Genomic DNA, 16,071 nt, shown 5'->3' on the forward strand with positions numbered 1-16,071 from the left:
GACTTACTAAATAAGCCATGTATGTCTTTTTTAAGCACAAAAAGCAATTATTATGTTATATTGCCTGTGATACCTGAATGACTCTACCTTGCTATGGACAAAAACAAATGCTGTTTTTCGTACACACTAACTTGGGAGTGAAGTCACTCCTGATTTCGCATTAGTGTAAGTATGTAAAGATAAATAACAGTTTGATTAGCATTGCAAATGAAAACTACATATTTTCAAAAAGACTCAGTAAGTACATGACCCTGTTAAACCCCTTTCAGATTGGACTTTTGTAAACAATGCATAGGTGAATTCATCATTAGTACACACTAGCTCTGCCTTCAACAATATAACAAGGTCCACGTAGACCTTCAAATCTCTGGTTAACCCAGTACCACTTATCAAGGCTATTGAATGCCTTGTATTCTTTGTGCCTTTGCAAGTAATCACAAGCCAGGCATGTGTGCTCTGCCCAAAAATAGGCCTTCTTTACTTTAAAGTGTTGCCGCCACTCAAAGTACCTGAGGTACATTTCCTCATTTTTGTCCAGGAGCAGCAGGTAATCAGCCAATTCCTTGGGCGAGCTGAAGTCGTCAACATGAATGAAGGAGTCTCGTGGTTCTCATAGTTCTCATAGTTCTTCCTGGGTGGGCCAAACACCACTGGCACTGTCCCCACATTGAGTGGGTTGTAAAGTTTCTCTGTAATATAATCTTTGTGGATGGAGTTCTCAAACGCCAGATAGAATTTGCAACTGGTGATGGTGGGGAAGTAGTCTTGGTCAGAGATGTATTTCCCGAAGGCCTGTCCATATGCATGAACCTCAATGTGTTTGTGCAGTTCATTATAATATTTCACCCGTATGTGTTGCTGGTTCCAGTTGTTTACAATCCAGCAAATCAGCTTGTTTTTGCTGGGTGGTACAAAATCCTCTTCCCCTTCTGCTGCTACGATGGACCCATAAGGCACTTCAATGTCAGCATCTCGATTGAGAGTAGAGATGGACCGATCCGATATTACGTATCGGTATCGGTCCGATACTGACCTAAATTACTGGATCGGATATCGGAGAAAAATAAAAAATGTAATCCGATCCATTAAATATCACGAAAGCACCTCACAAAACTTGCAACACGCCGTAACTCGCCTCAGAACGTTAGCACGTCGGAGCAGTATGCATCACGTGATAGAGCGGCTGTGGCATGCGGGACCTGTCGGTGGTCTGGATAGCATTTGGAGCTTCGCTAGCAACCCGGCATTTCATCTCCGACAAAGTTATCCCGAGAGAAGTAAAGCAAGTGTGTAAGTCCATCTCTGAATGTTTGTAAAGCATTCCTGCGTTAAGCTTAACAAGCGACTGCCTCTCGCTCTCCTGCTGCTACTTCAATCATGAAACTGCTAATGATCAGCTGATCGGCTTTTCTGTCGAGAGTCCTTGTCTGTAGTTTGCTTTTGGCCCACTTTGCACCAGAAAGAGGAAACCAGCGGCTGAACAACAGCAGCACGTTTAAGCTTGATCAGCTGTTGTTAGAATTTATTTAATATTACTTTCTACTCGAGGATCTTTTTCTACGTAGCTGACGGCTGGTAACTGTGCAGGGGCGCATCTAGCAAAGTTTAGCCAGGGGGGCCGATAGGGCATGAACAGGGAAAAGGGGGCACAAAGACATACTTTTCTTTCTTATTCTCATTTAAAATGTCAAGCTTTTAATAAATAATTATCTGACACCCAAAGTTTTAATTTGATGTAAAATGTATAGAAGTCAATTACTGCATATAGTAACTGTTAAGTCTAATATACCCTAGTAAGCTATAGTACTTTTTCCTTTGGGAAGGTACCATCTGTGCAGTCTGCAATTTTGTTGAAGAAAGATGTTGAATCTATTTAATATTTCTTGAAAAATAATTGATTTCTGTGCATTTTTTTTCACACTGCATCAAATTAAGGTTGATTACGTCGATTAAGCATCATGAGGTGGAGCGTGAGGGGTGGTTCCCTATTTTTTATTTATTTATTTTTGTTGTTGCTGGGAGTTGGAACCCTATTAGTTAGGTTGCTTAATATTTATGCTAAGTACTCTTTAAAATACCAGAATAGGGAGGATGGTGTAGGTTTAAGTTTATTAGATTGATCAGTATTGCTGAACTATGAAACATTTTTTTTGCATACAGGTATAACAGAATAGCTTTAGTGTAGTTGTTGTTTTAAACTTGAGTATGAACTTATACAAAATGCAGCAAGATATTTAAAAAACACTATATCGGATTCATATCGGTATCGGCCGATATCCAAATTTATGATATCGGTATCGGTATCGGACATAAAAAAGTGGTATCGTGCCATCTCTAATTGAGAGTCAGATTAAACAGGTTCTCTATCCCAGGCAGCTGGGACGAATGTGTCGGTGACTCAAAGTTCATCCATATCCACTTCTGGAACGACGGTCGCTTGAACGGTGGCAGATTGGACAGGTCAGGGCTAATGTCACAGTGATGGATGACGACCCCATCAGACTTTATGTAGTGCTTCCTGTCTGCTGTGATGAAGAAGCCATCAATGTTAAAGAGAGAGCTGCCGAGGCATGGGTCGTACGTTTGTCCGAAGGGCCAGAGCCAGATCAGCACAGTGGTCACGTTTTTATTGCTCTTGGTGGAGAAGAGGTTCTTGACCCAGTCTGTGGATACTGTTGACTCTACAGGACCTGATAACCAGCTTGTAGAGGGTTTACCATACATCCAAAAAAACAGAGTCACAAAGCATCCCAGTATAAAAGTACCAAGCAGAAGGAATTGCAGGATTCTGTAAAAAGTTGTAGATGCCATATTATGTCCTAAAAAGAGAAAACCAAAGAGAAAGAACATGATCTCATGGACAGCAGGACACAACATCAAGATTAACCATCATATCATATTAAGGTTTTACATATTACCTTACTTAGACTTAGACTTAGATCCTCCCATCGGGCGACAAGAGAACGCCATTGAACTCGGTCTATCGCGGCAGTTGTTGCTTCATCCCATGACAGTTCGACTGAACGTAAATCTTCAAGGAAAATCCTCCTCCGTGTTATTTTAGGTCTTCCTCGCCGTCTCTTTCCATTCTTCGGGTTCCACAGAACTGCAACACGGGCAGGTCTCGGGTCCGGTAGCCGAAGGATGTGACCAGCAAATCTGAACCGACGCTTGGTGACTTGGACATGGAGCGGCTCTACTCCCGCACGGCAATATACTTCTTCATTGGTAACGCGATCCCGATATGTGATCTTGAGACATTATTACATATTACCAACATGTAATAATGTCTGCTGGACCTCTGACTCTGAACAGAATCGATGGCTTTAAACACTTAGTGGTATGAATATCATAAATAAAAATGTGAAGCCTTTTACGCACTATCACAATACAAACCTGGTGGACACAAAGCACTTTGATGACTCTTCCCACACTGCGTAATCTCCCCTTATTTGGCTACAGGTATGCTATCAACCCTGTTTGACAGATACGCTATCGAACTGGTTTCCCAGTTTCTTGGATTCCTCCTTTTTTTCTCTTGGGATGTATCTACTTTCCACAATAAACACGCCCGTTTCACTTAGTTGTAGAGTGCCTCTAAGTGAGCGCACTTTCTTCACACAAGGTTTGATTTCTCTAGCTTCCAAAAGTTTTGATAGCATTTTATGGTGAAATATTGTCAATAGTAGAAATATAATTGACCTGACTTATGACTTATGTAGTGACCTTCCACCCTGTTTTCACTGCAAATCCAAAACTAGCCCATTCTTTTCATTAGTGATGTGTGGATCGATCCTGAAATATCGATTCCTCCAATACCAGTCATTTATGTTCTAGAATCGATTCTCACATTAAAATATCGATATTTTAGTAATTTAGGGTAAATCTGTAGTTTATCATTAACAGGAACACAGTGGAAAGGAACTATAACATTCGGATTGTCTACATTCGAAGGAACTACTTCTTCTTCCGCCTTTCATAGTCATGTGCGAAATACGGCTGTATAAATGTGTGGCAGCCCTTGGCGTGCGCACTCATAACAATGGCTGAGCATAATTGGAGTCATGTGCAGACGTATTTTACCTCCACAAACAGCTGAGACGTGGTTTGCGATACATGTGGCAAAAAAGTGAGGTGTTGCCGCAACACCACTGACCTTGTCAAACACTTCAGAGTAAATCATATCACAGAATATGACGAGCGTATGTTGAGGCGAACTGAAGAGGAGGAGAGGGACAGGTGCTGCTAGGGCGAGACAGACGTCTCTCACGGAGTCCTTTAGTGCTGCAAGCAGGCAAGCAGTTCAAATAGCACAACTTCAGGTTTTTTATTTCTACATGATGAACTCTGCATTATTAAGTGATAAGAACAAGTAATCTGATGTCCTGTAATCATTATGATGCTATAATTTGAGATACCATAAATAAAAGTTTTTGTACAGAGTATCGGTATCGGATCAGTATCGTCGATACCACCCTGAATTTTATTTGGTATCGAATCGGAAAGGAAATCAGTGGTATCGCACATCACTACTTTTCATTCATTCATTTCATGTGTTAATGCTAAACAAGACTTTGTTTATGAAATAAGAGAAATGTGGAAACAATGTGCTTTAGTGCATAGTGTCTGCAGATAATTCCTCAATAATATAGCTGATGGTTGATTCAAACTCAAAATAATTGCAATCACACTTTAACTTTTCCCCACTGGATTAATTATACATGATTTTTCTGATCTTTTTATGATTTCTGAACTGTCAGAATTAGTGTCAAGACAACTACTGTTTGTGATACTTTTTATGAATTGTATGAGTAATGTGTTTATTTATTAATTTATTTATCGTCAATCTTAGGAAAGCAGGGAAGGGCCTCAGCCAGTTGTTGCATTTTAAAATGCAATGTGTTAACTGTCTAAACTGTCAGAATGTGCTGTTTTTGCACTTATAAAGATATTTATATAATACATACAGTACATACATATATAGACACATTTATATATCCATAACTACTGCGGTATTAATTTAGTGACTGAAAGATTGGGCACTTTTTGTGCAGCAAATATATGTTGTTGTGTTTGGAGTATACCTTTTAAAGCATATAAGTATTAAAATGTATCACACTGAGGTGATACACTAATATTAGTGGCAGACAACTGCATCGAATCTCTAAAGCAAGCATGTTGACTGTGACTGATGCTCCTAGGACTTTTAATCGTTCTGATTCCATACATGAGAGGATTGCCTTTAGTTGCAAGTGCAAAGCTCTGGTTCTCTCTACTATAATGCCTCACCTCACCCCAGATTTATTTTTAGACTTTAGAGGTTTTATTTGATTTAGTGCTTAGTTCTGATAAAATAATTATAGTGTGTGATTTTAATATCCATTTAGATGCTGAAAATGACAGCCTCAACTCTGCATTTAATCTGTTATTAGATGAATTGGCTTCTCTTTATCTGATCATTTTTATTAACATCTAAATTTTACAATAATAGATTTCCCTAAGGTGAGAAATAAATTTCATTAGTAGATGTCGTTCTGAAAGTGCTGTGACTAAGTTGAAGGATATAATTCCTCCACTTTTATCTTCTTCAATGCCATGTGCCAACACAGTGCAGAGCAGCTACCTAAACTCTCGAAAGTCACTGTACTCCCTGGTTTAACTCTCAAAGGTTCACCTTAAAGTAGATAAGCTGGAGTCAAATTGGCATGTCAGTAGTTTAGAAGACCTGGAAAAGAGCTTTTTGCCCCTTTTTTTAAAAAAAAGGAAAAAAAAAACCCTCTAGTTCTCTTTTCAGCACTGACAAAAATTCAGAGCTCTATGAATTTATTCACAAATAAAAATTCAACCATTAGAGAAAAATTACTAGTAACCATCTCACAGACTCATCATTACGTACAGCTGCTTTAAACACTATTAATATTTTTTGGACTCTTGCACTCTGATTAATTCTTCTGAGTTAACTTCAATAACTACAAATGCTTTAATCCCAAATGTCACCTATCTCTAATAATAGGCTACATCCATTAAGGTGCCAGTAATTAAACCATTACTTAAAAAGCCATCACAACCCACCTGCATGGACTGCTCTTTAAACTTCCCTTTTCTCTACGCATCCACTTAACACACTGTTTGCTGCTACAACTACACATGTTTCTTTTCCAAATATTTATTTATAAGTGACTTATGTATGTATGTATGTATATATATGTATATATTGTACTATTCTTAGTTAGCGTATTGTCTGTCTTGTCTTAATGTTGGTTTAAAATGGAGCACTGTAACAAAAAATAATTTCCCCCAGGGATCAATAAAGTATTCTGATTCTGATTCTGATTCTGATTCTCTAACATTCCTGAAAGAATAGTTATTAAACAGCTAACTGATCATTTTCAGAGGAACGGTTTATTTGTTTTCTCTGTAATATTTTACGTCACAATAAAAAGCCCCTTGAGGCACCTTGGGGTTGTGTTTTGACGCTGTATGAATTGAAATCTTATTAAAATTTTAGAACAGACCCCCCACATATTTCTTTTATATTTATTTAGAACAGAATACAAACACATACATTATTGGTGCGCAGTTTGAGTGCTCTTTTTCTCACTTGCCCTTGCGTCACATCTAAAATACACCTGTCACTGACAATTCAAGTTTAAATTTTGACTACACTTTTTGTATAGAAACATGTGACAGTGAAGTTAAATAGTGGGCATTAAGGCCAGTTTTGAGATCCTTTCCCAGGCCCCTTAACGCCCACTCACATCCTGGGCCATTTGACCTCAGGAAATCACATGATAGGGTGGGGCTAGGTTTCACTGCGGGTTCACCCGAAACCTTGGCTGTATCCCAATTCAGGGTCTGCAGCCTTAAAGTACGCAGCCTCAACGATCCTCAAGGGCCGCGTACTCAAAGACCGCTAAGGCTGGAAGTGCGAGGCTTGTGAAATGGGACGGTCTAGCCTCCGTTGCGCTGCCCAGGTTGCCTAGCAACCATGATACTAACAGCTGATAACGTGTCATACAGCTTTGTTTGACAGAAATGAAGGAGAAAATCTTTGGTTCATTTGTTTGTTTGTTTCTACATGAGCTTTGATCATTCTCTGTAAGATTAAGCTCAGCTATTGAACGGCGTATATTTTAAAGTAAAGGCTTTAAAATCAAGTTAGTACAAACGTCACTAATGTCACATAACTTTGCCGACATGTGGCCAACAGTAATGTTTAATGTTCTTCGTTATTAAACATTTGCACATAAATAAGTGACATAATATTCAGTACTTACTTAAAGTTTACTCTTCGGCCGCCCCTCATCCGCCGTTTTTTTTCAGCAAAATTATCCACACCCACCGCCGCGCTATGCATTCTGGGATATGTTGGGCCACGAAGTCTACACTGCCACAGCCTTAAAATTCAGGGAAATGTAGGACACATTTCAGGGCCGCATTTCGAGCAGGCTTTGAATTGGGACAGCCTTCGGCGCGCCGCTGTGACATAATCGGCCTTGAAATGAGTACTTTAAGGCTGCAGACCCTGAATTGGGATACAGCCATAGGCTGATTGTGGCCTACACCTGTTTTCACACCTGGGCTCGTCTGATTAATGTAGAGGATCAACAGGGGGTTCTTGACTGACTTGGGGGACACTCCCCTAGGACTTACATCTGGGACTGTCCACCATTTGACCTTAGAACTGAAGAAGCTGTTTGGATGAGAGGTGAAACATCTTCAAGCAACTTAAAGAAGTCCAGATGCTTTTCTTTCCAAAAACTCGTTAGACATCACTTTTTGTCTTCTGCTGTATGTCGCTTGTTCAGTGTGTACAACCTCTAAATTGTATGCTGCCAATTAGCCTATATCAGTGTTTTGAATTATAGAACCCTTTAACATAGAATGGATTAATAAGCAGTGTAGAAAGATGTAAATGAATGAGCTTCCATTGTCACTACCTCTACTGGTGTATACATAAGATATTAGCACTGGTTTTCCTCAGTGCTGTTTAGGGGCATTAACACTTGTGGTGGCTTTATACATATCACAGGCAGGGGATCTCATTGGTCAAGAACCAGCCGAGGATCCGCCAAGGATCCACCATGGTGTTGTCAAGATCAGCTCACCATTTTAAGTAACTGTATTTGTATGTCAATCAGAGATATCCTGTGTTCTCACTGGTAGTCAAAAAAATTTATCTCGGATCCCACACAGTGATCATTTCACTCATAGTCACTGAATATCCTTGACTTTCTGTGGGTTCTGGTTGCCACATTGCAGTAAATTGCTTCCAGTGTGGACATACGCTCCTAGAAATATCAAGTGTGCAGAAAGGATAACTGACAGTACTAGTAGAGGTAAGATAAAAACTTTTTAATAAGTCTACTGTGTCTTTCAATCTACAAGGTTTAATGTGACCCTTTTTGATATTTTGGCTGTTTCATTATTTGGCTAAAACTGGAACTTTTAGTAGATTACAAAATAATATATGTATATGTGGGAGGTTTAGCTGCAGTGATCAGATCAAGCCTGTTAAGTTATAATGTGTGGCTCCACTGTGATTATCATAAGAGGGAGCACTTTTTTTGCATTTTATTTTGATCTGCCTTTTTATCTCTAAACCACCAAACTGTGACTACATGTAGCTCATTAACATTTTAGAATTAAAATATTGAATGCATTGTGATGTATTTTGGACACAGAAAGAGCGATGCATGAATAGTCTTCCATTTCACTCCATCTCTGGTAAGAATTACTTTCCAGCTACTGAAGGTCATTTCAAAATGTGATGCTATAGTAGAGCCACTCATTAAAATGGTTGCCTTTGACACTGCATTGAAGTTGATCTAAAGGAACCCCTTTATTGCCCCTTTACTGTAATAGGAAATATTTTTTTTGCTATCCTGCAATTAAAGAATTATGCAACTGATACCAATGTGATTTCTGTCCAAAAAAATGAACCTACAGTCAGCAGCTGTTTAGCTTACATTAGCTTGGCTTAGTTTAGTTTAGCTTAGCTTAGCTTAGCTTAGCTTAGCTTGGCTTAGCTTAGCTTAGCTTAGCTTAGCTCAGCTTAGCATAGCATAGCATAGTTACAGGGGAAACCAATGTATGGTTATTAAACAGCCATTTTAAAATGGCTGTTCTGCTTTTTGTACAGCTCAGCTCAGAGTTGTCCTGTTTTCAGCCATTATGCTAAGCTATGTTGGCTAGCCAAGTTTATATATAAATCCACTTATATATAAACTTGTTTAAAATGTTTAAAAGCAAGCATCATACATGTTTTTTCCAGACAGTTTCAGCATAATCCAGCCTATGTCATGTAATACACATCAGGCATCTCTTTAAAAAACAAAAATAAAGAAATACTACAGTACACTTTACAAATGTTTGCTCATTTGTCCATATCTTTATTTTCATTTTGACACTATCAGACATATACAGTAAAACACAACATTTGGCAAAATACAATGATTTGGCAAAAAAAAGTATTGATTGACTAACAGATTATTTCAGTGAACTGGCATTAAAATCAAATTTTTTTGGGATACCCAGTCATATAGCATCCAGAGAATCACTTCTGGGTGCATCAGTGAACCTCTCACAGATTCAAACTGGACAACAGAGAAGCCGCAGCTCCTTTTCTTTGTTTTTGTGCAAAAAAAAGAGAGAGAAGATAAAGAAGACTTATGCGGCCCAAAAAGATAAAATGAAAAAAACTTTTTTTCTTAAAGTCACCAACCACATTGGACAAGAAAGCTTTGTTTTCATACATGAGATTGGACTGTACAATATGAAACCATGACTGGCAGCTTCATAGTTATCCTGTGGGACGTGCCAAGGTCTTGGAGGACAGTTTATAAACTCACAATAGCTTCATCTAAGACGACAACTGGCACAGTGAGTCACACTACTCGAAATGAATAAAAGTGCTGTATTTCTGCTGCATTTTGGCACAACTTTTTCAATTAGGTCATGCCAACAGGATTGCCACCAAATATAAACAAAGAAGAAAAAAAAATCACTCCTCAAATGTAAAAGTGCCTGCCTTGATGAAAATGTCCACCTCAAAACCGTTAAAAGCATCATTTCAGATGCTCTTAATTCTTTTTCAAGTGTCTCTCCCTTTAACTTAATTCACAGCCACTCAAAGCACCGGGCATTACTTACAAATGTACAGCGCAGTCACAGTCACTTCCAGACAACAACTGCATGATATAAAGAGATTTACCATGAAAAATATATACAATGCTGCTGGAGTTCCCACTGTCTGCTAGACATAAAGGAATGATCTGTGTTTTGGGCTGGTTTGATCCAATTCCTGCTTCAGTTCACTACAGTGTTTATGTACAGAGTCCACTATGGCATTTGGAACCGTACTCCATAAGAAAAATAATTGGTTTCATCCTATTTTACATCAATGGTCCCTTTGAAATTGAAGAAATGTTAACCTCACTGTTTTTATACTTTGACACAGAAGCTCATCTTGCATAAAATGTTGACAAGAATTTGTACAGTACTTTCTGTAAAAAACATAAATCTCTGTTAATAGCTGCTGAGTGCTGTTGCAATGCATTGTTCAATGAATTAGCCGTTCCAACAACATCTGAATGTGATGCAATATCTGCGATATATGCAGATACCGAGCTGTCTTTTTGTAGTGTGGTCTCAAGGGTGTGGTGCAGTGCTAAAACAATCAGAATCACATGGAAACACTCGCTCCCAGACAACACTGAGGTATGATGATTCATACAAAAATACGGGTAACCTTGCAGCAGCCATAAAGATCACATCTTTCACATCTTAAGTTATAATGTGTGATGAGAGTACAGCACCTAAGTGAAGAGCTTAAGCAAATGCTTGTACTACGTGCTCATTTTGTGCTCTTTCTGCTTAATGCAGTCAGTCAAAAATGACAGACTTTCCAAATTAAGATGCAATGTGAGGAGGTGTGTGTGGGAGTTTCATATTGCAGTACAATGGCTCTGTGCTGTTCTATCATCATCATCCACATGGAATCCAAAACACCGTGACAAAATTACAAAAGACAATGAACAATTCACAGCAATATTAATTAGCAACCTCCCTCTCACATAACAGTGACATCTTCTGTCGGATACCAAGGTAAAGATCGCCAAATCCAATCTACAAATACATTGACCATCTGCCTTAGTGTAAGTATGTGAAAATAACAGTTTGATTAGCAGTGCAAATGCAAACTTATAAAAATATGGGGAAAAAATTACAGCTACATAATTCCAAAAATACACAATATGTACATGACCCTATTGAACCATTTTCACATTGGAGTTTAGTAAACAATGCATAGGTGAATTCATCACTAGCACAGATGAGATTGTTTTTTATCATATAATGCCTCATTTGAATAAATATTACATAAATATTTTCACTTTTATGTCAGCCCCTCTTCTCCAGCTAACACTTTCCCCAATGTCAGCTTGTGCCACTTCATAAGCAGGGGATAATAAAAAACAAAAACTTGCATCATGAATGTTATCAGAACATTTATACAATCATGCAATCACACTAAAAAATAGGACAAAATCATTTAAAAAAATAGCAGCAGATGAGGTTATGTTAAGTAAAACATGGTCAGAAATAATTTTTAAAAAAACTGTGCACTTGTAAATCATAAAAAATAAATTAAAAATTATAAATTAAAAACTCAAAAGGCAAAGTAAGGCTTAACTAAAATTCAAAGGACAAAAAAAGAACAAGCTAGATGTGTCACTGGGCCTCTGAACCAATAGAAAGACACCATTCAGCTGCTCACGACAGAACAGCAACGAACCTTTGTGTTAACTGAAGGACAAATATTTTACAGTACTGCCTTCAACAACATAACAAAAATCACACAGTGTGATGGCATCAGCCACACATGGGTAAATCAGTCCATTTGTTCACTTTATTAGTTTGTTTTGCAGTTTTCTTCATTAATATAATTCATTAATCATTTGGTTAAACCTAACACTGATATTATGAGGCGCGCACATAATAGCGTTGTGTGGTTTTTCTAAAAATGTTTTCTGTTATATTAATTATGTTTTTGTTTTTTTTTGAGTTACCTGGGTTTGGGCGGTGGCTGTTTCCTGTCTGGGAAAAAGGGACCTTCTTCTAAATTTTTATTGTTGGTTGGCAAACAACTGAAAGGTTGTTTGCCAACTGGTTGTGGGGGCAAAAGGCATGGCTGAGGACTCTGAGAACAATAGGCCTGCTCAGAAGGACCAACCATGTGCTCATCAGGAACAGGGATGTTTTAGGTTTACTTAGGTTATTCTGTGCTTAGTTAATATTAGAGTGTGTTTTTGTTTTCCCCCTATTGTGTGTAAACGGCCAAACCACTATAAAAGCTACTCTCTTGTGTCTTTGTAATTAGGGTGGTTTGTGAGTTAAGTTATGTCCACTTTGTTTGTTTAAGCTTCTGAAAATTACTTTTTGTAGAGTTACATTTAGTTGACCTCTTTTATGGGCTTGCTACTTATGTTTTTGAATTTAGTCTTTTTTGAACTTTTTGAGGGTTAAAATAAAGAAAACCCTTTTTGAAGAAATTTTTTTACCTGTGTTCTTGGCTGCTTAGCCCCTCACACACAGCCCTTCAAATCTCTAACCGCCCCAGTACCACTTATCAAGGCTATTGAATGCCTTGTATTCCTTGTGCCTTCGCAAGTAATCACAAGCCAGGCATGTGTGCTCTGCCCAAAAATAGGCCTTCTTTACTTTAAAGTGTCGCCGCCACTCAAAGTACCTGAGGTACATTTCCTCATTTTTGTCCAGGAGCAGCAGGTAATCAGCCAATTCCTTGGGCGAGCTGAAGTCGTCAACATGAATGAAGGAGTCTCCCTGGATAAAGTTCTCGTAATTCTGCCTGGGTGGGCCGAGAACCACTGGCACTGTCCCCACTGAGAGTGGGTTGTACAGTTTCTCAGTAATGTAATCTTTGTGGATGGAGTTCTCAAACGCCAGATAGAATTTGCAGCTGGCGATGGTGGGGAAGTAGTCTTGGTCAGAGATGTACTCCCCAAAGGCCTGTCCATATGCATGAACCTCAATGTGTTTGTAGAGTTCATTATAATATTTCACCCGCACGTGATCCTGGTTCCAGTTGCTTACAATCCAGCAAATCAGCTTGTTTTTGCTGGGTGGTACAAAATCCTCTTCCCCTTCTGCTGCTACGATGGACCCATAAGGCACTTCAATGTCAGCATCCTGACGGTAATTGAGAGTCAGATTAAACAGGTTCTCTATCCCAGGCAGCTGGGACGAATGGGATGGCGACTCAAAGTTCATCCATATCCACTTCTGGAACGACGGTCGCTGCAGCGGCGGCAGATTGGACAGGTCAGTGCTGATGTCCCGGTGATGGATGACGACTCCATCAGACTTATTGTAGAAGTTCCTGTCTGCTGTGATGAAGCAGCCATCAATGTTAAAGAGAGAGCTGCAGACGCTCAGGTCGTACGTTTGTCCGAAGGGCCAGAGCCAGATCAGCAGAGTGGTCACGTTTTTATCGCTCTTGGTGGAGAAGAGGTTCTTGACCCGGTCTGTGGATACTGTTGACTCTACAGGACCTGATAACCAGCTTGTAGATGGTTTAAAATACATCAAAAACAGAGTCACAAAGCATCCCAGTATAAAAGTACCAAGCAGAAGGGGTCGCAGAATTCTGTGAAAAGGTGCAGATGGCATACTCTGTCCTAAAAAGGGCAAACCAAAGAGAAAAATACCACACAGTCAGCAGGACACAACATCAGGACTGATCATCTTATCGGGCTTTACATACTACCAACATGTAATAATGTCTACTGGATCATTGACTCTGAACAGAATCTGTGCCTTTAAATACTTAGTGGTATGAATATATACTGTGTGGTGTGTAAGGCAATAGTTTGCATCGGTGCTCAAATAAAACTGCTAAATAAAACTGTGATGCCTCCTACAACATATTGCAATACAAACCTGGCGGATTTTACTGAATGCTGAAATCCAAGCAAGAGTAGAGGTTGTGGGAATTTGAGGGAACAGCTCCTACATCGGATCGAAGCTTGGGTTAACCTCCTCTGTGATTCGGTGCTCATAGGAAAACAAATTGCAGGATGGAGCTAGAAGATGCTTCTTTGCTCTTAGGCTGAATAATAACGATCCTTAATGACTGAATGAAGTGTGTTTGATCTTGAATTTACTGGTCTTCTTAATGATGCCTCCTTTATACAAGCAAAAAGAGAAAATGAGAGAGAATCTATTAAGCCAGAAAAAGAGACAAAAAGCAAGCACTTTGATGACCCCTCCCATTTTGCCTACTCTCTCCATACTTGACCACAGGTATGCTATAATCAGTCTTGGCATAACAAATTAGTTTAGTGGCTTTTTTCCTAGTTAGTAGTGATATGAATTTATTTTGGACTTTCCTGTTAGTTGGCTCCTATGAAAGTTTATTTTTTATCAGTAGTGTAAAAAAATCTTTCTCGGGGATACAAACAGGTTTTAAGCTTGGACAGAGAGAGCTTCGTTAGCCAATTCTTGTTAGCTCATGAACTTTGAGTTCATTAGTGCAGTGGTGGTTCTTGAACTCACTTACTAGGTTTAAGACACTAGGTTATGTGTAGGGAATCTGAAGGAAACGGTTTCCAGGGCCTACTCCGTGGATCGGCTTCCTCCGAGGCGTGGACGTCTATCAGCAGAGAATGTACCTTCACCTATCAGCAGAGAATGTCCCTTAACACAGTCAAATATATTCTCAAGTAATATTCAAGCATGCCATTCAGCGTGTTAGTACGAGCTCGGGAGCAGCTTGGGAGAACAAGAAAACAGAGACTGTTTCAGGTTGTCTTCCCAAATTGACTCAACTTTATTCACAAGTACAACAGTTTATATAGAGGGTAAAATTCATGAGACAGCAGATTATCAGTTTAAACCAGTACAGACCAAGATAAGGGAGCATCTTCCTGCCCATGGGTGAAGAAGCATCCTTTGTGTAGTTTATTAGTTCAGATACAATTGTGATTATCTCAGCGACATATTTTCAAGGCACAAAACAAAGAGTTCTTTCATTAGTGAAATCTGAAACAAACCATTTGGCCTTCAACAGGCGTCTAAAAGATTAAGAAACTAATGTAGCTGAGGGAGTGATCTCTGTGGTATTTCAACCTTGTACCAGCCTGTGATTCTCACACATCAATTCTTGGGTCAAAGAGAAAAATAACTAAAACAAAGGGGCCTTATTGAATGACAGAGTTTTCCTGTATAATGTCACTATAAAACAATATCCAGTAAATGCTACCATGGTACTAAAATACCTAACAGAATCCACTGAGTCACCTGTTACATTAATGTGGGTAGAGATATATGCTTGGGAACACCTCAGTGGTTTTGATGGGATCACTGGTTTAACCAGTTGCCACTCACTTAACCCCTACTTTTAACTGCCTAAAGGCTAGGGTTAAGTTAGATGGTTTTGGTTGCGAGAGTAGGAGGACTGTTCTCCAGCTTCCTTGGCTTGTCCCTGACTTGTAATCGGCTCCTTCATTAGAGTCACTGAATCAGTGCCCAAAGGCTTTTGTCTTATAAACTGTAGAACACTTTGTTAGTAACTTGTTGTGGTGCAGGACCTTAATATTGCGACAACATATCGCGTTTGGTTAGGATTATTTGTTGCTGCTTTTGGTTGTAACTTGGGTTTTGGCTGTTATGCTCTTTTGTTCTGGATATCTTACTATTGTCTGTGTCCAGTATAGAAACTTTGTCATCCTTAAGCTGTGTACACACTGGAACTGATTCTCCTGTTGCGTGTCGCTTTAAAGCTGGCAGCTGGTGGCTTGCGGATGTTTCAAATTCTGGTTGCCATATTTACCACCAGATCATATGTTAATTAGTGATATCCTGCATTCTCATTAGTAGTCACTTCAGTCAGTTGCCTGGGATTTGAAAAATGTTTACTCCAGGCTCCACTAACTTCATGCAGTGATAATTTCACCCATAGTCACTGAATGTCCTTGACTTTTCGCCATGTTGCACTTCCGGTTTGAAAATAGCTTTTTTCACATGTGGAACCATATGGAGGTTTGGGATATG

General features: G+C 39.1%; 1 protein-coding gene and 1 pseudogene across 1 annotated transcript; both read right to left on the reverse strand.

The window, feature by feature from the left end:
* Positions 1-307: 307 nt before the first annotated feature.
* LOC146552325 (4-galactosyl-N-acetylglucosaminide 3-alpha-L-fucosyltransferase 9-like) lies at positions 308-2,811 on the reverse strand (annotated as a pseudogene).
* A 6,560-nt stretch (positions 2,812-9,371) lies between these two features.
* LOC146552326 (4-galactosyl-N-acetylglucosaminide 3-alpha-L-fucosyltransferase 9-like) lies at positions 9,372-14,096 on the reverse strand. Its single transcript, XM_085256382.1, has 2 exons — positions 13,960-14,096; positions 9,372-13,697 (listed from the first exon to the last, which is right to left on the reverse strand). The coding sequence occupies exon 2, from the start codon at positions 13,687-13,689 to the stop codon at positions 12,607-12,609; it is 1,083 nt and encodes a 360-aa protein (XP_085112508.1). The 5' UTR covers positions 13,690-13,697; positions 13,960-14,096; the 3' UTR covers positions 9,372-12,606.
* Between the last annotated feature and the right edge of the window lie 1,975 nt (positions 14,097-16,071).

Source organism: Mchenga conophoros, linkage group LG19 (assembly GCF_057382185.1).
Source record: "Mchenga conophoros isolate Kocher_MC1m ecotype Shallow Benthic linkage group LG19, M_conophoros_male_GT1.1, whole genome shotgun sequence".
NCBI lineage: Eukaryota > Metazoa > Chordata > Actinopteri > Cichliformes > Cichlidae > Mchenga > Mchenga conophoros.